This window comes from Falco biarmicus, chromosome 9 (assembly GCF_023638135.1).
Source record: "Falco biarmicus isolate bFalBia1 chromosome 9, bFalBia1.pri, whole genome shotgun sequence".
Lineage (NCBI taxonomy): Eukaryota > Metazoa > Chordata > Aves > Falconiformes > Falconidae > Falco > Falco biarmicus.
Genome location: NC_079296.1, coordinates 25,360,037 through 25,381,033, shown reverse-complemented (window position 1 = coordinate 25,381,033; position 20,997 = coordinate 25,360,037). Strand labels below are relative to the sequence as shown.

The 20,997-nt window shown below is 43.5% G+C and overlaps 1 protein-coding gene across 1 annotated transcript in view; it reads right to left on the bottom strand.

Moving 5' to 3' along the window:
- Positions 1–17,927, bottom strand: part of COL17A1 (collagen type XVII alpha 1 chain) — a 38,590-nt gene extending 20,663 nt beyond the window's left edge. The window contains exons 1-23 of the mRNA XM_056352175.1: positions 17,876–17,927; positions 17,105–17,149; positions 16,225–16,323; positions 14,216–14,353; positions 13,809–13,856; positions 12,842–12,877; positions 11,177–11,224; positions 10,654–10,797; positions 9,537–9,680; positions 8,730–8,801; positions 7,702–7,773; positions 7,270–7,335; positions 5,806–5,970; positions 5,342–5,431; positions 5,158–5,202; positions 4,389–4,538; positions 3,734–3,949; positions 3,104–3,142; positions 2,115–2,141; positions 1,613–1,639; positions 1,068–1,130; positions 792–901; positions 237–285 (exon numbers count right to left, since the gene is read on the bottom strand). Coding sequence (XP_056208150.1) covers positions 237–285; positions 792–901; positions 1,068–1,130; positions 1,613–1,639; positions 2,115–2,141; positions 3,104–3,142; positions 3,734–3,949; positions 4,389–4,538; positions 5,158–5,202; positions 5,342–5,431; positions 5,806–5,970; positions 7,270–7,335; positions 7,702–7,773; positions 8,730–8,801; positions 9,537–9,680; positions 10,654–10,797; positions 11,177–11,224; positions 12,842–12,877; positions 13,809–13,856; positions 14,216–14,353; positions 16,225–16,323; positions 17,105–17,149; positions 17,876–17,927 — 1,945 coding nt within the window. The remainder of the gene's footprint in view (positions 1–236; positions 286–791; positions 902–1,067; positions 1,131–1,612; positions 1,640–2,114; positions 2,142–3,103; positions 3,143–3,733; positions 3,950–4,388; positions 4,539–5,157; positions 5,203–5,341; positions 5,432–5,805; positions 5,971–7,269; positions 7,336–7,701; positions 7,774–8,729; positions 8,802–9,536; positions 9,681–10,653; positions 10,798–11,176; positions 11,225–12,841; positions 12,878–13,808; positions 13,857–14,215; positions 14,354–16,224; positions 16,324–17,104; positions 17,150–17,875) is intronic.
- Between the last annotated feature and the right edge of the window lie 3,070 nt (positions 17,928–20,997).

The window sequence follows — 20,997 nt, the reverse complement described above, 5'->3', positions numbered from 1 at the left end:
ACGTCTTTTTGTGTTTTGAGAAACCTCCCTGCCAATCCCCATTCTCACTAAGAATCTCCAAGAATTTATTGGCCTAAAGGTTATGTGTACCTACTAAACTAAATTTTACCTAAAATGAGGACTACTAGTTCACTTTTCTGATTACTGTAGCGCAACACAAGTGAAACAGAAAGACTAGAGTGCTCCTTTACTCCTAACTAGTCTGCTAGGCTCTCTCTGTCCATTTTCATATTTACCTTTAAGGCCAGCAGAACCTGGGGGACCAGGTGGCCCTGGAGGACCTGGCTCACCAACAGCACCTGCAGAATAAGAGCATGAATAGATACTGTAGAATACAATTATGATCCCATTTTTCCATTATCCCATCTTGTGTTATTCTTTCTCTGGCAAGTGTCATGAATAATCTGCTTGTCAGTGCAAAACACCCAAACAAGCATGCATTGTCCAAGAAAAAAACCCCATCTCACTGGGATTTAGGATGAGCAAGATAAATCCCCCAGCTTTGGTGACTTGGATAACAGGGAAGAAGATGACCTTGATACTAAGTGGTTTTGGTTCTGCCAAACTCAAACATGACTGAGAGACCTGGAAAACCAAAACAACCCTTGTTTACCGATTTTAAGTTTGGGAAAAAAAATCCCTTAGGCCAGATTTTTCTGTGCTGGGAAATGTTGAAATGAAATCTGGATTTGAATAATCAAATAAAATTCTACCACTGAAGTGTTTTATGAATTGGGACAATACTCTAGCTTTTGTCCATCTCTGCCTATTCAAGAATGGTACACCTAGACCCTACCTCTGTCTCCTTTTTCTCCAAATCCAGGTGGCCCAGGCTCCCCTCGAGGCCCTGGTAGCCCTTCTCGACCTCTCTGGCCCATGGGACCTTCTGTGCCAGGATCACCTACAGGAAACAAATGCCTTGTAAATAAAGATGTCTTTATGGGAGGCCTTGGGCAAGAGTGGCCACCTCCATGGGGGAAGGCAATGATCACACCAACCTGGTGTCATTATTCCCATGCCGTGTCAATCAGTTGTAAGAGACTCACAGCATTGATAGAGATGCTTACCCATGCTGCCTTTCTGTCCTTTTGGTCCTTCTGGTCCTTGGTGCCCAATTGGACCAGGAATGCCTGGAAAGAAAAACACACAAAGTGTTCAGAGTCCTTGTCTGTGTTCCATGAAAGAATAACATGCAAATTAAGGGAACCTGAAGCCTTGAGACTCATCAGCTGGGGTAAAGGGTATATTACTTGGAAAAGTGGGTACTTGAACAGGGATCTCTTTAGAAGAACACAATACGTATAAGAGCAAAAGGAAATTGGGCCAAGTGCTCATGCAGCTGTGGGACTCTGTCAGGGGTAGGTTGGGATCTTCACAACCCCCAATCAGGCATGTTCGACTAAGTGGAAGTCAGGCTAAGGCCTTGCTTGTAACAAAGTCTCTAAGCTATGTCTGTAGCGCAGCACCAAGGTACTGATCAAGTGACTTAGTGTATGCTAAATATTGACTCTTTAGAGAATCACCTTCAGCTAGGTTTGCAGTGCAAAATTTGTTCTTGTCTAAATAATGTTACTAACACTCCCCCTCAAAGGAGAATTGTATTACTGCCCACCTGGGACACCAGGGAGTCCTCGCTCTCCTGTAGAGAGAAAGAAATAGACAGTCAGTGGGGAACAGGTCTTCCCTGTTTATCACTCTGGCCAGCTCTCACCCTCGCATAAAAATGAATTTATGTTCCTGGCGTGTTTACAAGTTCTACTATCTCCAGCCACATTGGTCCCCTTGTGTTTATGCAATGGATTGAATCATTCACACCACACAAAATCCTCTGAAACACTCTGTGATTAAATCAGGTAGAGCTCAGGTTCAGGAATGACTTTCATCCAGGTGAAAGAAGTTTCTAGATTCAAAGTGAGGTCTGTTATCTCTTCTACTGTGAATTCTACAGTTGTCTTTGCCCAGAAAAAAAGCAAAAAATCCAACCATCACAACAATATCTGAACTACAGAATGCATCAGCTTCTCTAACTTCTGGAGTAACAAGAATTCATTTGCTACCCAGGCCCTATGGCAGGCTGCCAATCTACCTGAGAAAGCAGGTAGCTCCAGACTCACCTCTGGGACCTTGCATTCCCATGTCACCTGAGAAAAGAGTAAAAAATAATCAGGGGAGATCCTGGAGACATTTCCAATGATTACTGATTCATTTTGTTTAGAGTTGCTTTCCCACCTTCAATGAAACATGAAGGAGTTTTGGGTGAGCAGGGACACTTCACACTTGAATGGTGCAGAATCAGACCCATCCCACTAATGGCAAACAGGATCTGGCCTTTCACACTGGCACAACGCAAGACTGGGTCTCCTGTATTAGTTCTGCATGAGATCGGGCCCTCTATGGTTTATGCAGCAAACTAGCTTTACACTGTAGCAGGACCAGGGCAGTGCCCGTCCCCCTGTACTGGGCGCTGGTGAGGCCGCACCTGGAACACCCTGTTCAGCTTTGGGCCCCTCACTTCTAGGGGGACACAGAGGTGCTGGAGCGTGTCCAGAGACGGGCAACGGAGCTGGGGAAGGGGCTGGAGCACAAGTCTGATGAGGAGCGGCTGAGGGAACTGGGGCTGTTCAGCCTGGCCAGGAGGAGGCTCAGGGGGGACCTTGTTGCTCTCTACAGCTCCCTGACAGGGGCTTGCAGGCAGGTGGGGGTCGGTCTCTTCTCCCAAGTAACAAGCAACAGGGCAAGAGGAAACAGCCTCAAGTTGTGCCAGAGGAGGTTTAGATTGAATGTTAGGGAAATTTCTTCATGAAAGGGTTATCAAGCATTGGAACAGGCTGCCCAGGGAAGTGGTTAAGTCACCATCCCTGGAGGTATTTAAAGAAGTGTAGATGTAGGAACATGGTTTAGTGGTGGACTTGGCAGTGTTAGGTTAAGGGTTGGACTCAATGATCTTTTCCAACCTAAATGAGTCTGATTCTATGATTCTTTGTGTAAATCAGCTTCATCTTTCACACTACCAATTGCCCCTTGTAGCAACATCCACCCCAAACTTATGCATTGCCAGAGCCAAGCAGTAGGCTAAGGGAAGGCAAGGGTTATATGGCTGTACCTTTCTCACCAGGTTCTCCTCTCTCCCCTCGGAAGTAGCCTGTAACAGGAAGTGAAGGGGCTGTTAGAGTGCATTACACAACAGAATGTCTACTTTCTTCACGTACAAGGGTCCTTCTATTCAGATTTTGAAGGCTGCAGGCAGCACAGGCTATCAAGCACAGCATGGCTTTGTAAGTAGTTTCCTCAGAAACTTGCTTTCTGTAATCCATGAAACTTCTGAAGCTGGGAGAATGTAGGCATCTGCTAAACAGAAGTAAATCATCCTTCCCTTGCTAAAAAAAAAAAGGTAGCATGAGAAATAAAGCATGGGTTCATTTTACTGTGTAGTTCTTTCAAAATGGAAAACTCACTTGCTACAGCAAACACGATACACCCTGGCACAGAATGGCATACCCACCACTCCTTTCTTCTCCCTTTTCTGCTGGCTTTAAGAGATGCACCACCAGTGTTAGTGGCAGCACTCTGAGCTCCAGCACAGCCTGTCTGTGAGGACAGGTGAGGGCACGATTTTTGACAGACTTCATTGCACTCTAAAAGCCCTGGCCTTTAGGTCCTTGGGCCAGCAAATCCTCCCACTCCCCTTTAAATAATCTGGTCTCATGCAGTACCACAGACTGACTCTGCTCACCTCGTTCCACTTCCTTGTTCAGTCTGTTCTTCACCATCAACCAGACTGACTCTTCATTTTCATAAGGGAAGGTTGAGGAGGGTGAAATACCCTGAAGAAAGTCTACTCTTGAAACATCCTTTTCTATATTTGAATTCCCTGGGTTAATCGTCAGGAGTCCGCCATTGATTTTTTCCAGGTTTTCCACACGAGATCTCAGCTTTCTCACTTCTTCCGCTGGAAGGTTAAAGGAAAATGTTAGGGAACATGCTGCCACAGATGCATGTCTGAAATACCTAAATCTAACAGCAGGGAGAAGGCAACATTTTCAAATAGCTATGGCCACTGAGTTTTGCAAGATTCTTCTTTGCATCTTTTTTCTAGCAGGGATATCTGGAGTTTATATGGCAGCTTTGGAATTGGAAAAGTAAGACCTCAAATCTCAGGAGTTTTCCTATCATACTCACCCCAAGGCTATATAACCTCTCATAAAAGGTTTACATTCCTTATCTATCCTTTTTGTTCATTTGTAGTATCTTAGCAGCAGTCACCATCAAGCTGAAGGTACTCCTCAGTTCTCTGGCTTGATATCTCGGTACTTGGCTGTTTTGCCAGCTTACACCCTCTGTTTCTCTTTCTATCCAATTCAATGTTTTGTTCCTCAGTTATTTCTTACCCAGAGCAATGAGTCCAAAAAGCAATCCAAGGAGAAGCAACCAGGCCAGCAGCAAACCCAGGAGCCATTTCCACCAGCTGCAGCAGGAACCACAAGGACACCAGGATGGCGTTGATCCGATTGCACCCCCCACATCACCATTTCGTATTTCTGGAAGAGGGAAGGGACAGTCTCCTTGTTAATGAAGAGTTCCTTGACTTCAGAGTCAAGAACGTCTTAGAATAAGGACACCAAGGTCTGATCCATTATACAAGGGAATATGGAGAAAAATCTTTACATCCCACTCTGCACACAGTGGGTGTAATTCTAGTCCTGGTGGAAGCTGGGAACAGCATTCCTAATAGGAATTCCAACAGGGGACAACACTCAGTGTGTTTTACAATAACAGATGAAAAATGTGATCCCTTTGGGGTCAGTTTTTTGTACAGTTTTGAGCCATAAATGACAGCAATAGCCAGCATGGTCTGTCTGAGCCCTCTCCTTCCCATACATCTATCCTGGTAGCAGGATGCAGCTGTACCACCTATCAGCTATCCAGTTTTCCCCAGCAATTAAAAAATACCCCAACTGCCCACTCATCCATAATCAAATCACTGGTACCAATGTCTCTGGCAAGTGCTCTGTTCATTACAGACAGAGTAGCCTCCTGGACATTCCCTCCGTCTGATGTCATTGCACAGAGATGATTCATGTCACTCAAGGACAATTGCTTTGTTGTATATTGTGCTTTGGTGCTTCTTTCAATGAATGTCTGAATTGCATCACTTACCTGCATAGGTTGCTTTGTCCCTTGTTGGCACAGATTTCAGTCCTCCTGTTTTAATAGCAGAAAAAGAGGGTTTAATAGTCTTTATATGCATGATTAAACTTAGAGCATGGGCTTGAAAGGGAAAGATAGTAATGGAGGCAGAAGGAGAAAGGTCTGTTGCATTTCCACAGGGACAAACTCTTACCATTTGCATCTGATTTTAGGCCAGTATCTGTAGCATAAGAGGAGGAAAATCCCTGCTTCTCTTTCTTCAAGGTGTCTTCTACAAAGGATCCTGAACAAGAACCAAATGTAATTAAAAACATTATACCAGAAGTTCAATCAGGCCTACTTTGATTCATTGGCAAAAGGCACATTTTTTATTGGGAAGACACAATAGCTCTGCCTGCTTAAACCAGATCTAGCTTTTTGCTTTCAAAGCTTCTGAGCTTTGTGAAATTTTCCAAGGCAAACTCTAGAGCTTCAGATGCAAAAGCTAGACCTAGATTGCAGCTGGCATAGTTAAAGGCTAACTGCCTGCCAGAGTTTCTTGATTGGATTGCAAGGCTTGGAGTCAGATGTAGTGTCCTGAACTCAGAACTCCCCTTATGATCGGTCTCTATTTCTCTGCCCTCAGCCTATCCACGTGTCCCAAAGAAGAGAAGTTACCTCCATTAAGCCCAGTGGTAGAGGCACTAAAGACTTTGCCACTGTCCTTTGTCATGATCAAAAGCTCCATCTCCTTCTTTGCTGGGGCATTCTCCTTCTCCAGCAGCAGGAACTTGCAGTCTTTGCGCAGAATATCATCTCCCTGGGAGCTCAAAACAGTTCCCCCTGGAATATTGGTAAAAGATGGGAAAGGTGAGGAGATGAGCGTGGGCCACTGAGTCATAACTACAAGCCACAGCAGTTTTGTTCATTAAAACAGGTACTTGCATTGTGATTGGGGTTGCCACTACTATAAACACCCAGTAAGAGACACACTGGTTACTGAAGCTAAGAGGAGAGCAGTGTGTGTCATTAAATGTCTTTAGAGATGTGTATTCACTAGCAGGGGAGTGACCGCTACCAAAAACGGAGAGCATCTGGAATCAATTACATATAGAAATTATTTGCTCAATGACCTCTTTGCTTCTCAAACACACTTACTATAGAATCATAGAAACTCAGTCTGAGAGAGACATCCAAGGGTTATCAGAGCCAGCACAGCTCAAGCTGAGGAGCACCTTTAGCAGACCTACTCTGTCAAGCACAAAGCGCTCCATATCCTTGAGAGCCAGGCATGGCTATGAGGCATTGAACTGTAGCTTACTGAGGTTTGGCCCAGGCCAAACAAGGCTCAAAACATCAGTGTGGTCATCCTTCTGCTATCAGGCAGTATCAAATATGCCTGGAACAGTATACTTGAATTTGCACACAAATTGACACACTGAAAATCAAAACAACCAGAATGGTATTATTCCATTGCTCTAGCATCAACCTGGAGTAAACCTGTGTTAGAAAAGTTATCATAACTTCTGTGGTATTCACATCTACTTTTAAGCCTCATCTTTGGGAGTCCCTGGATTGCAAAAGAAACTTGGCTTCCCTTACACACACACAAAAAAAAGACTAATTTATTGTTCTCAGTTGCAAAAGCCAGATGGAAAAGATGAATCCAAATCGTTCAAGGACAAAAAGTCAGTAGAAAGACCTCAGGTTCTTTCATTAAAAAAAAAATTCTGATTATGTGTAAATCAGTTCCTTGATTTTTGACTGGTTGAGGCTGGTACTACTGCAAAATGATGTCTAAAATCAACCTTGCATGTGTTTTGGCTTCAAATGAAGCACAATTTCACACATGCGATCTTCTATCCAGTTACCTGCCTGTTGCGCAGAAACAGCTGCAATGAAATCATCCAAGTTACCACAGAGTGGGAGAGATCTGAATCAGACCATCTCATTTGCTCATTTTAGCTTCTGGCTCATTTGCTTTCTTTTCAGAAAGGTACTGGTATGAGACTTGGTTAGTGACAAGTCATGCTCCTGAGGAGCCAGGCATTAGTGTCACACAGCTGGTTGAATCTCTAACTTGTTTTTATCATGATATGCCTTACAAGGCCATGCCTAAACAACTGTGAATGACACACTCACCCGCTGAGGCAGACACACCAGTACTTGCCACGGTGTTACTCTGAGAAGTGTTCTTCATCCCATATGCTGCAATGAAGAAATTAGAGAATGGAAGAGATGAAGGATAACAAGGTATCTACACAGACCAGCCTTGGGCTGAACACCATTTCAAAAATCTTTTCTTATTCAGGGTACCTAGGACAACTCAAACAAGCAAGGGCTCCCCCAGCAAGCGAATATCTAGTGCTTACATAGCACAGGGAGCTATCCCTGCACATGCAAAGCAGAGGAAATGTTCCTCAATATCCCCTCATACCACATTGCTCCCCACAAGAAGATGGTAATGCAGGAGTCTCTGTCAATATGAACTTTTTAGTCACTATAGTAGAGGTGGGAGGAGGCAGCACACATTGGTGACCCTCACACTTTCTCCAGGCTTAAACTGTTGCTGACCTGCAGAGGCTGCAGTAGCGTTCTGGTTCAGGGCTGAAGAGCTTGGAGACAGGTTGTTTTGAACTCCAAACACTGCAAAGAAAAAGATCGCAAGGGGGGTTATAGGAGTCCTGTAGTGCAGGTGGTATTCTGGCTAAAAACAAAACCAGACTTATGAGAATAATGACAACCTCTCCCAAGAAAATTCACCAGCTAGCTGGAGTCATCACTGGCCTAAGCACTTCTGTTCAAAGATTTTCCTTACAAATTGTATTTTTGCTTAGATCATTTTGCTGTATAAGTTATTGTTGGCCCAGGACAATAACAGTGACCATTTTAAAATTATCACAAGATAGAATGTGAAGCCACTCTCATGGCTGCATGGACATTTCTGCAGGTGGGGCGCTTGGGAAATTTAAGGAGATAACTGTACACAGTATGTGTCAAAGTACTGTCCAGAGAAAAGCAAATGGCTTGGAAGGTGGCACCTTTGGTAACAGAATCAGTGTGGCAATATTAGTGCAGTGTACAGACCACTCTCATACACCCTGCTCTCTTTGCAGGCCCAGTCAGAGACCTTGCATGATGGCACTGTGCTGTGCAGACATAGTGTATGTGACCGAAAGGAAGTGGTTCAGTGACATTGAAGAGAGTCTTCCAGAAGCCATGAGCCAGATAAATCAAAGGGAATTTACAGAGAAAACTGACAGAGGACCAGTGGGCCTTTATGGAGTTTGACACATGAGTTTATTTTTTAAGACATTACCCTGAGTTGTTCTAGGGAAGAAACAGGCTGTCCTAACAGCTGTCTTTCAAAAGATAAATTATTCTCCTTAGAAATCCTCTAGTTTTCCCTGCCTCCCAGACAAAAATAGCCAGGAGGTAACACCAACTATACAGGGCCAACTCAGAATAAATCCACCACAACCAATGAATAACTGGGACGTGCATACAAGCTGCTGACACTGAGATGAGGCACAGAAGAGAAACAGAGTGTACTTGTCTGCCTTGACCGTGGAATTGTGAAGGGAAGAAGAGAAAAATCTGACCTGTAGAGGAAGTGCTCAGGCCTGCGTTCAGAGTATGATTGCTGGGAGCCAGGTTATTTGGAACACCAAAAACTACAAAACGAGGAGGTAAAATGTTACTACTTCTCTGGAATCAGAAATCCAGCACCCAAAGGTCAGTGGCACAGTCACAGAAATTGTCAGAGTCACTTGGAAATGCAATTAGTAAAAATGCACAATAATTGCACAGAGGAAAAATCTTAAACATTTTCACACCACACCACTCTTTTACTGAACTGACAAAGGGGAGAAAATCCTACATCAGACAAGTTGCAATCGTGAGACTGTATCAGAAAGCAAAGCTTTTAATAGTATGTTACCATAAAGTTTCCTGCGTTTTTTCTCTGCGGTTGGGAAATGCAGCACCCTTGGCATTTAGAAGTGTGCCTTGCGAGATAGAAGCACGCTCAGCACTTACTAATCACATCTTTAATATATGAGGACTGAAGTTCTTACAATGGGCCAGGATGATCCAATGTCGACTAGAGTCTAAAAGTAGTTTTGATAGGGAACGTGAGCATGACCGTATTGATAAAATTATCACCAAAGTTTAGCAACAGATCAGGCAGTCAGGACAATAGATTCTCACAAAGAAGGACTTTCAAATACAGTCAGTGTAGAAGCAGAGAGCAGCAAGTTACAGAAAACCAGAGAAAATTCAAGCATGTCCCCTGACATCTCGATTCTTCCATCATTTTAGTTCTTCTTGCTGTGCAAAAAAAAGCACTGCTGTTGACCCAGTTTCAGTGAAATTACATCCTTCAAGCCTGGGTAGTCCAGGGAACATACCTGATCCTGTAGAGTGAGACATAGCATTGATCAAGGAAGAGCTGTTATGATAACCACCAAGGGAAGACCCAGCAGGCAGGGTGGAGGACCACATATATGAAGGGAGGGCAGTATTCAGTATGGTTGTATCGTATGTCCCTGACACTGTAAAAAAACCAAACAAACAGAAGTAGTTTTCAATGAGACCAGGCTTAGCATGCATTGCAGGTTTACATGGCACAAAACTTCACCTGCCTTAAATTTTACCCTAGTGGAGTCAACACAATGACTCCAGGTTAACATGGTATAACTGATCTCAAATGCCAGCTGATTACAGCCCAGCTGATTTTTAACCAGTGGTGTAAAGATTGACATGATAGCATAATCATTCATAAAACACCTTGAAGAGATTTCATTGCTTGTAGATGCTATGATACCAGAATAAAACACTTCGGTCCGCCATTCTATTAATAAATCATCCTGGCCCATGCAACATATGACTTACTTCCCACATAAGGCTCTGATTTGTTCACTGGTGCATTGGAGTAGAATTCCAAGTTTTGGACAGGATTTGAGCCATGTGCAAGAAAAAAAGGTATTGCTTGTTCCTAGATACTGGTGGAAGGCAGTGGAGTGAATGTGAATACCACTGCCTCAAGCCCTGTGGTAAGGCTTATAAATAATAAAAGCTGGTTATAGTGTTTTAAGTACTACATTACTATCGAGTTCTAGTGATCTCTGAACCATGTGGTGTGGCAAATAAATCAAACAATAACCCAAATGTTGTCTTCAGTGCTATCTCCATCGTGCTTGGAGATAAGAGATCAAATCACTTTAAGACATATCTGTTTAGAGCTCTTTGTCTCTGCCAGAAGTGCCTCTGAATTAAAGCTGGTGACAGCATGAACTGGCTTACTTTTAAGGAAATCAGACAAGACACTAGAAAGCTACCAAGATGGCTCTTGTTAGGTCAACATCTGGACAGCCCTCCAGCATTCTGACCCTTTTTCTGTATTGCCACCACTGTCTGGGACAGAGACCATATATTCTTACTCAGTTGTTCTTAGCAACTGGGTATTTTTATGGCAAATAATATTTGGAATGGCTCCAGCATTGCTAACCATCCTCTGCCAAGTACCTGACTGAGAGCTTTCAGTAACCATCTTTGTCTCCACCACAGCCTTTTTCGGTATCGGGAGAGTACTTGATGGCGATCGAGTAGGGCTGCAGCTGGCTGACCGACTTCCCTTCAGCAAACGTTTCACATCATCCAACTCTGTCCCTGGAAAGAAAAGCAAGTGTCCAGGCTCACCCAAAAGCCATTGTTTCATTGATCTGTAATCTTACCCACACTAAACCACTCAGTAGAATCTACCTGTCCAAGAAGCTGTACTTTCTGGGGATGCCACTTAATAACAAAGCTTCAAGGCCTCATTTCTGGGACTAAGTACAACTACATCCTTGCAAGACCGCCATCTAACCCACAGCATCCTTCCTTGTTCAAAAAGGGGAGACAAATGAATATTCTTAACAGGAAAAAAAGAATGATATGCTGCTGTCATCATAAAGATTGGGTCCCAAAGACGCTGCAGACACACCCAGAGCAACAACACCCTCTATATTATATCTGATCCCCCTGGAATAAAATCCATGGCACTTACATCTGCCAGAGGGAGATGCGCTCTGCAGTCGGACCCGTATTTCACTCTCTGGGAAGAGAAAAAGCAGATCATGAATACAGAGTGAGATGCATTTGTGTCTTGGGCTGGGAATTAATATTTAGGTTGAAGTTAATTCCTTCCTTCTTTATGTCTGTGTTCCATCTTGTTGTCTTGCTGCTTGATTTGAGCAGCACGCGTGGCCCATGTGGATTGGTTGTAAATTTGTTTGGGTGACTTTTTGTTTTGGGGTCACATTTTGATACTTTTAATTCCAGACAGCCATATTTTACTCATTGAAAGCCTCCGTTGAAGTCAATAACATTGCTACTGCCAGACATACGCAAGGCCTAATTATGCAGTCCTCAATCATATCGATATTCTCACTCACTACAAATATTATTATTATTATTGTCCTTCTGGACAAAAACTGAGAGAGCCAAAAGAAGCTTACTAAATACACAAAATCCCTACTTGGGAATTTACTTGGGTAAAATTCACACTGTCATCTCTACAATGGGCTGTATGATTTAGTCTCTTACAACCTGCTGGCTTGTCTTTTGACTCACTGAATGTAACCAGGCCAGTTTTAAGCCAACATTCTCGCTAGGTACTTGATTTTATTACTGACTTTTACTGTCCAGCACAAGAGACTATAGAGTTAATGTGATTTGGCTGGGGCAAGCCTTTAAGCTTGCTACCCACAAGCAAACTGGCCAGCCAGGACATGCAATATATGCTACTCAAGATGAAATCTGACAGTGCATGCACTATAAAAGAAACACTAGCTTTGGCATTCATGTGGAGAAGCTGATGGATTGGAATTATTTTCTGAAGTAATATGAGAAGCTGGAGCTGATTCTCTGGTGTCTGTTTTATTATGTATGGCCTAGTTCTGCTGGGAGCTCAGGTATGTAGTGTGCTAGAGGAGGCTGTGAAGATCTGAGGTAGAATAATTGGAAACTGTGATACTCTCCAGGAGAAGTGCGCAAGAGCACACTTTGATTTATATCCACTGCTAAAATAAACTTGGATAAAGTGACATTATAGTTTCCTCTTCAAGCAACTGGGAACAGATATTACACTCTTACAGACCAATATAATCCTTCTTTCCCCAACACTGTTAATAAATTATTAGAGAAGCTGAATGCCTTAATGCAGAGCTGTACAGTGAGCTGGCTAAACAGACCACAGCAAGTCCATAATTTCCTCACCACCTCTCTACTACCAGCATAAGATCATTTTGGGGTATGTATGGCCTTATGGTTTGCAAGATAGATTGCAGTAGGAGTAACATGAATACAATTACTGTAAATATGTCAAGAGGTGGGTCACAGAGCATGGATGGACAGAGTTTATGGTAGTGAACAGACAAGACAGAAGCCTGTGTCCTATGCCCCCAGATGTCCAGGTACCCAAGTAGATCCTCCTTTCTGACACAGTCCAAACCACCATGATCTTCACTAAGGTCAATTTTTACACCAAACTTGTTTAAGCAATTGCTTACAGATAAATGGTTCACATCTGCAGTGGTGTAAAACCACATACCTCATCTGACTGCTCTACACTTAAACTGGTTGATTCCAGCTACAGAATAGGTCCATTTAACATAGCCTGAATCATACTGAAGAAAGCAATGGAGGCTTCTAAAAGAACAGTATCACTCACCTCGACTTTGGCTTCTCCCTCTTGTGGAGGCAGATGCTGTGAACAGCAATGAAAGAAAAGCAGTATTAGGCTTTACTGTCTGTGACCTCACTGAAAATGAACACATAGATCTTTCTTAGAGTGCTCAGACTCAGACAGTAACCTCTACTTGTGGCACAGCTGGGGGAACTGAATGCTTCAAGTTTTTACCAGGCCACTTTTATGCTTTAAAGTGTCTTAAAGAATCACTAGCACCTTTAGCATTTCTGGACCAACTGCTCTTTCTTTTTGTACACATAAATGTTGTTCATAAACGGTGATCTCCCATTCCAACTGGCCAAAAGGAAGCCAATAGGCCTGTTTAGCGCACCAGCCAAGGTTGGACACTTCGAAACCCTGCCTCCTCTTTGAGCCAGAAAGATGGCCTGACCATATTTTTCACTATTTGCACTGAGTAAAATCAGTAGCTTAGAGTTTGGACAGGGCAAACTCATACCTGCTGACAAAGTTCAGTGTAGAATATATCACTTGAGAGACAGTTCATCTTTCCATATAAACATGTTGAAACCTAGAAAAGAGCTACTGGGTAAGTATATCCAGCAATGGCTCAAAATCCTGTCTGGGCTTTCTTGCTTGGAGTTGTTCTCTCAGCTATGGGTGCAGAGGGGAGGAAATGTTACGAGGCATCCCATATCTATGTTCTCCTGTCCGTGTCTAATGCCACATGGAGAGTGTCACAAAAGCACTTGAGGGCAGCAGATATATGGTATGCACCCTCTGTTTGAATATGTATCAGCTAGAGACTCTGCTGTCAGTTGTTAATGTAAATCCCAAGTAACTCTTCCGAAATCATGGAGCTGTACTGGCTGCGCAATACAGAGGCAGCATAGGTAGAGCAAGACACAGCGATGTGCAAAAAGCCACTGTAGTCACCAACTCACATGGCCTTGCCATAATGTTCAAAGGAACAGCTCTAAAAAGAACATACCAATCTCTTTTCTGGGAAACTCAGGAGAAGAGTTTGCACTGGAGCTCCCTGCAAAGAACAGAAAGATGCTCATTAATACTTTGCACAAGATCATTAAAAGCTTTAAAAACATGTCTTCCTGGTAACTGTCTAATCCCAGTGGGCAACAAACATTTCCATTTTAAAAAAGAGCTATGCAGGATTACATGAAAGAGCTGCTAATGTCTTTCAACAAAAATGTGCCAGAACTCCTTTTAGGAATGAGCATTACTATAAATAGGACTTAATCATTAAAATGTGTCCCTGATGGCTTATTTCCTAGCAAAACCACAATGGGATTCTTGTGCTGTTTGGGACAATCCTGCATTAATGCGACCTCACAATGTGCACTACACATTGCCTCCTTTCCATGGCATGTTCTGTGATACCTTCATATGTTGCATGACGGTTGACATAGGTTTTTCTTTCAAATGTTGAGCCAGGTGATTTGGTGAGAGTAGAGCTGGGAGACTGGGTTTGTCTGTAGCCAGAGGATGACGATGTTGAATTCAATCTACCACTTCCACCTATAGGCAAAACAAAATGCCCTCAGCAAACTGAAGGTATGCTCTGGATGCACGCTCTGGATGTCCTGAGTTCTCAATATTCAGTGCAGAGAGGAGTACTGGTTATCTTTGTGGCTTCAAGAAAAAGATATTGTCAATGATATATATGACAGCAGGTTTTGGCCTAGGGGAATGAATGAGCCACCTCCCCTAAGCAGGAATAAATCTGTTCTGGATGGTGCTGGGTTTTAGTTCAGACACAGATTCACCTGTAAACTCCGTTGTTAAATGACACAAGCCACAGAAATTGGGAGACTGTTAAACCAAACTCATAGTGCTGAAGGATACAGTTCATGAAATAAAGGAGAGCAGAGATGAGTCCACTTCCCTCCCAAAGCAGCTATCCACACTCTCACTTAGTCATGCCTTAGTCAGTTCATTTTCTGGAGAAGTTATGGAGGTCTGCGTCAGGCCCAAGGCAGCATGGAGGTTATTAGTGGCTGTTCTATTTAGACAGAGGAAAGAATTTACCTCCTAATTCACATCAGTGCTGTGGGAGAAAGAACTGAGCCGCCATAACTAATGCGTTCATACTCTTCTATGAAATCTAATGCTGGAGTATGATCAGAGTACAGCAAAAAGGTAGCCCTGTAATAAAGTACAACATATCCATGCTGACAGCAGGATCAGACTGGGTATTGTTTACTGCTCCTGCAAAAAGACTGTGCCCTTATAACCTCAACAAAGTGTTTTCTTGCAAACTTTCCCCTGTTTTGTTCTGTAACTTTCCCACGTAATTCAGCAGAACTACTGTGACAAGTAGGCCTCTGTTAGAGGCATTCTGCAAGCAGAGTGGGAAAGCAGACATTAGAAAACGGTCTGTGAAACTTCAAGAACTCATTATCTCTAAAGAACTCATTATCTCAGATTCCTTTCTTTTCCTCCACACACTGAAAAGAGATAACAAGGAAGATGGCAATCCCGAACAGTCATCTGAGTTGTTTGCAAGGTTGCGTTCAGTTCTCAGACTGGTGCTAGTCCAGACAATTAGACTGACATCTTCACTGGAGTTACTTCACATCTACCCTGAGGCAAAATGATTCCACACTCTGGCCTGTAATTGGTATGGAGGTGTCTGTCAGATCTATTGCGTATGGCTAATTTTGCTCTTGAGCTTCCAAACTTCACTCTCTTTGGTTTGTCAGCTCTTTTGAAGCATGGAGGATGTTTTCTACAAAGATAGTTATACCGTCTATCTCACTGGGGACAGAGAGAGGGGTGTGCCAGAAACCTGGCTAGAAAGCTTATATTTCAGAAGCCTTTACTATGACAATCTAACAGCTGGGCAAAGAAAGCTGTTAGAGAAAAACCCTGAGTTTATGGAGTACACAGCACTTACTGATTTAGCATGTCCTGAAAATCTGGCATACTGTTGAAAGTGCTAACGTCATGGACACACATGCACAAGAAAATATTTTCTAGGAAATTCTTTAATGATATTCTAACCTCAGCAAGATCAACAAAAAGATTAATCAAAACTGTAATTTGAACAAGAATGGTCAGAAAGATTGTGATTTGGAAATCCTGAAAGAAGGGAAATTTGGTTTCTGAATGACTTCTTAACAATGGTGGGAATGGCATTTTTTGCTGTTGTTCTCCTGAAACCAAGCTTTCCCTGTGGAAAATGGGAATTTTGCCATTTACTCACCTATCTTCACACCCAGATCTAGGGAAGGAATACCTTTGTTCTGCGTGTTTGCCACTTCTACTTTCATATACCCTGTTTTCCTTACCTCTGGCTCATCCTACTTCCCTGCCCTGAATCTCTCCTCAGACCATTTCTGCTGCCTTCGCTCTCTGTTTCATCACTGTGCAATGTCTTCATTCCTTACTTGAAGTCACATAGCTGCTGCTATGGGTGTAAGACCTCTTTTCCACTCCGCTCCCTCCAGTGTGGGATGATGTTTTGAGCCCACTGCTGCTCCCTCCTTCTGGAAGAGATGAGCACAAAATGAGACATTCTCTCAGGGTAAGAAGAGCAAGGCAGGAGGTAACCAAAGCTGTCCTCACACTCACTACAAGCATAGCTTCATGTCTGGTGAGACATCAGAACTGCAGAGAAATGTCTTGGCAGAGCACATAACGATTCACACTGTAGACCCAGCAAGTCTGTATTCAAGTTTTGCTCCATACATGGACTGAAGGATGTTCCTGTTAACTCTCATCATAAATGAGATAGTGCAATTCCTTTCCAACCCAGCTGCAGCAAGCTAATCAAGAATACAGTAGTATAAAGAGCATGTAGGATCCTTCCCTACTTGGTACTTGTACTTCCCTGCAGAGGTAGAAATCGCCCATGATATGTGATATTACCTGAAAAGATTCACTCACTGTTGTCAGCTGGATAAGATGACAAGGAAATACACTGCAGCCCCAGCAGTGGAGGCTGCAGACCCATCACTTTTGAGCCTTGTCACCACTGGAGACCCTATATCTGGGCTTAAGCCCTTGGAGAGTCTGGTCTACCAGTCTTAGTGGACTTTTTTGTGCAGCTCTGTTTCTGACAATACCCTGATGGCTCCCCACATACTACTTCTCTCCACTAACAAGTATTCTGGGAGAGACATTTCTGAAAATAGCTTCTCTTTGGGTGCAAGTCTTTCTGCACTCAGACTTGCTGTACCCAGGAATTTACAGAAATAATGCAGTTAAATCACGTGGAGGGGCACAGAACACTGAGCAGAAGTAACGTAATGTCTGACAACTACTTACTGGGTGGCAAGGATGTCAGTCTTGTGGTTACCGTCTCTGTAATAACTGAGGAAAGAAAAGGGTGCAGAGGTAATGGCATATTAATACAGCCAAACAAGACCAATGCTCTACTTAATTTCCATTGAAGAGCATGACTCATTCAAAGAAGATTGACTCATTTAAAGAAAAGTTCCTTAAGATCACATTGCCTAGGGGCTGCACTCTCATTAGCACACAATGCTGTGTGTTTGTTTGCAGGCCTGTCTAACTCTACAGTAACTAAGAACATCAGTGTCATGAAAGACTTTTTCTTTACAAGATCCCTGTAAAACATGGAAGTATTATTTCTGACGCTTCTGAACCACAGCCATTGCTGTAACAGCAAAGTCCATGGTCAGACCCCTTACTAACCTCCTACTAGCTAATTCCCATAATGCCATCAGGAAATTTATCCTCTGTTTTACTCACAGCCAAACAAGATATCTAAAGAATATTTTCTGGGCCACACAGGCCATATCAGAGGTAGGAGAAGAATCCAAATGTCTGCACTACTGGCTGGAAATGTTACTACATGGCAATCATCTGTGGTTAAACAACCAGCTCATGCTACATGTGTCCAAATGTCTGACATTGCCCAGTTCTATTCCTTGTTCTGACTTCAACAGAGACCAGGGACAGGTGCAGTATTTAGTTCTGGACCCCTGGTCAGCATTCAGTCCCTTACAAAACTTACAAAAATCCATTTCTGGGATTTTTGGTGTGTGACTTCAAAATAAAAAATATTCTCCTTACGTCTTTCAGTAACTTCTGATCCATCTTGCCTCGTTTTCTTCACGGAATCCATGACATTGCCACCTGCAGGGAAAGCAGAGAGGCTGCACTCAGAGCTCTGTGAATAGTATGAGATGACAACAGTTACCACAAATCCCACCGCTTTTCTGCCTTCAGCTGGGGACTAGACTGCCTGGAAGACATCTGTGTCAGGGAGTTTGCTGTGCCTTTCCAGAGCCATATGGGTACTGCTAACAGACCAGCACCACCTGCCTACAAAACTGGATGCTGCACAACACAGCAGAGCTGAAACAGCAGACGGGGTTGTAAAGCTAACAGGTAAGATCGGGGCAATTGAAGCAAATCCACTCAGTGCTGGAGAATTTCATACTTGGATTCATATCCAGACTTTGTGGCACTACACTATGGTCTCCAGTTGTGCCCCTGCAAAGGCTTGATCAGAACCACAGGATCCAAACACCACTCTGCATATCTGCTCTGGGCAGGACTCAACAGTACAGGAACAGAAATGCAGGCAGCTGTAGGAGTAAGCGACCTGCACCATTCCACTACTGCCAGAAAAACCTGAGGAAAGATACTGTTGACAGCAATAGTGTGCATTCTCAGAGTACATTGATGCTAAAGCCACAGGACTGACTTCAGTGAAGCAGAGAAACACTGGAGGTACCTTTAAACTAGTTATTTTCGGCAACAAGGAACTTAAGGTAGGAAATGCTTTATCTTGCTTTACAGGCAAAGCAGGGATGGTTTGGAGGCTCTGTCTGCAGCTTTGGAATCTGATCTAATTTAATGCCAGCTCAGGTCAGTCTACACAGTACTGTAATCACTGCTGTGAATGCTGTGTATACTCTTCTTCATGACTTGGATCCCTCTCTAGTCAAAATTACAATCTCTACCAGACCTATGACTATGTTCCAAGGCAGGAATACCACAAAGAAACATTGTGATTGCAAAAAAGAAACATCAGCTAGAAAAGACACTTCTGTCAGAAGGAAATACACAGTTGCTCACTCCTAGTCTCTCTAAGATAATGTTTCAACAATAAGAAGGAAGAGATTTTAATTTACTCACAAGGTGATAATAGGCCAAAACTCTTCACTATATTTGAAGACTCTTCTTTAAAATTGAAGGCATGGCTGTACCAAACCCAACACACTTAACAGGCTAAGTCTAAAAAAAAAGCTTTGCACAAAATTTCATCCCAGTTTTAGAGCCCAGCTTGAGGCAGAACCCAAGACCATGCCCTCCAATTCAGCTACCATTTGAGTTTGATCCTCATAATTCCACTTATCCTTCTGCAAAGTGTCTACCAAGTAGCCCCCTCAATACTACTTTTGTACTGCCCATGCATAAATAATGACACAAGGCAGGATGCAGCAGAGAATCTGCAGGAATATCTGAAGTGCAGATTCAGTTCTGTCTTTGAGCAGCTCCTGCTATTCCCAGGGCTGGACAGGAGCAATTTGAGTGTAGAAGGCACAGTGTCAGTGAAGCCACTTTAGCCTCCTGTCACAGACTCAGCTGAACTTTGAAGAGAGCGCTCACAGTGCCCTCCCTGGCTGCACCTCAGACCCTGAGCCTAGCTAAACAGCCCTGTAAACGGGGCTCCTGAGACCACATCCAAGTCCTTACACAACCTGGCAGCAGGATACTACCCAACCCTTACAGTGCTTGCTAACACTGGGGATTTCCAAGGGATTATCCAAGGGATTATCCAAGGCATACGCATGACCAGAGCTATATGCATTAGGAGAGTTCTTCCTCCAGCAGCGTGACTGTCCCCTGCAATGGAAGGGTTCCTGGTCGCTCACTCCAAGGAAAGGCAATATCTCTGCTGCTCTTCCTTATTGTGTCAACAGCGAAAGCATCTTTCAAGCTCCTTCCCTAAAAACAGATGCTGGAAGCTCTTGTCTAAATGTCAGCGCTGTTGGCTTTGCCAGTGTTTTTGGCAGGGAGCACAGCTTTGTATTTCGAAACTGCTCTCCTACTGCTTTGTAGCCCCAGAGCTCCACTTCCTTTCACTATTGGGGAAGTGGTGCTGGTTGTGGATGCTGGAAGAGGCCAGCACCACCATGGAGTGAATGCATCTTCTACATCTTTCCCTTCCCTTGAGAAAGGGGAGTATCTTGCTTTGATACCAATCTGAAAAAAAACAGCAAGAGGTTAAACCACATGCCACAGCCCAGCCCCAGCACATGGTACATTTTGATCTGTGTTGTATGTGTGTTTGCCACATGAATGAAAAAGCCAGCCCAGGCTCCAGCAGGCTGACTGAGCTGGATTTCCATTATCTGTCAGGACTGACTCATTTCACCAGCTCCTATCTGGATTCACAAAGACATAGCTGTGGGCTATGTCTGTGGCAAAGCAGCAGCGCTGTTGAATCAGAGGAGCCACCTGCAATCATCTCTGAGTAACAAGTGGGAACTTGTGGAGTGGGATGACTCTCAAACAGTGCAGGCAGCATAAGACAGGGCAACCCTATGGCCATTTTAACATAAGCTCAGGGGTTGTACTGCACTTGTGGCACCCACAAAAACAGGGAACTTGCAGACTTTAATGGCGCCAGGAACCAGGAGATGTCTAGCCCTGCCACATTTGTGCACACTGCTTCCTCTCTGTACAGCACTGAAAACCAGGATAGTAATAGCTGCTCAGTTTTGCAAGGCAGGCTTAGATCTGTGCTTTCCACATAAGCCTGATGCTGCAGGGTGCCTCCTGTACCCCCTGTTCCACCTTCTGCACCCCCTGTTCCACCTGCCTGCAGTGCAGCACACTGGCAAGGACACTAAGCCAATCTGAGACGGGACATTCAAACTCTTCTTATTATTTTAGAATTTAGGCATTGTGTGCAACGGTAATAAAGCTTATTACAGGCATTTTTTAAAAGCAAGTGGAATAGCCACAAAGACATATTGTAATGGGAAAATGAAAGCAGGCATGTTTCAGATTCTTTTATTTCTCCACAATGTCCTTCCAGTTTTCATGTCAGAATGCTGTTACACTCTGAGCACATCCTTTCAGCTCTCTCCTCCCTCCATTAATAAGACTCCTGCTGTAAGACACTCCGTTAGGAGAAAGAGGCACCAGCAGGTGCTGAAATTAATAATATTTAATGTCAG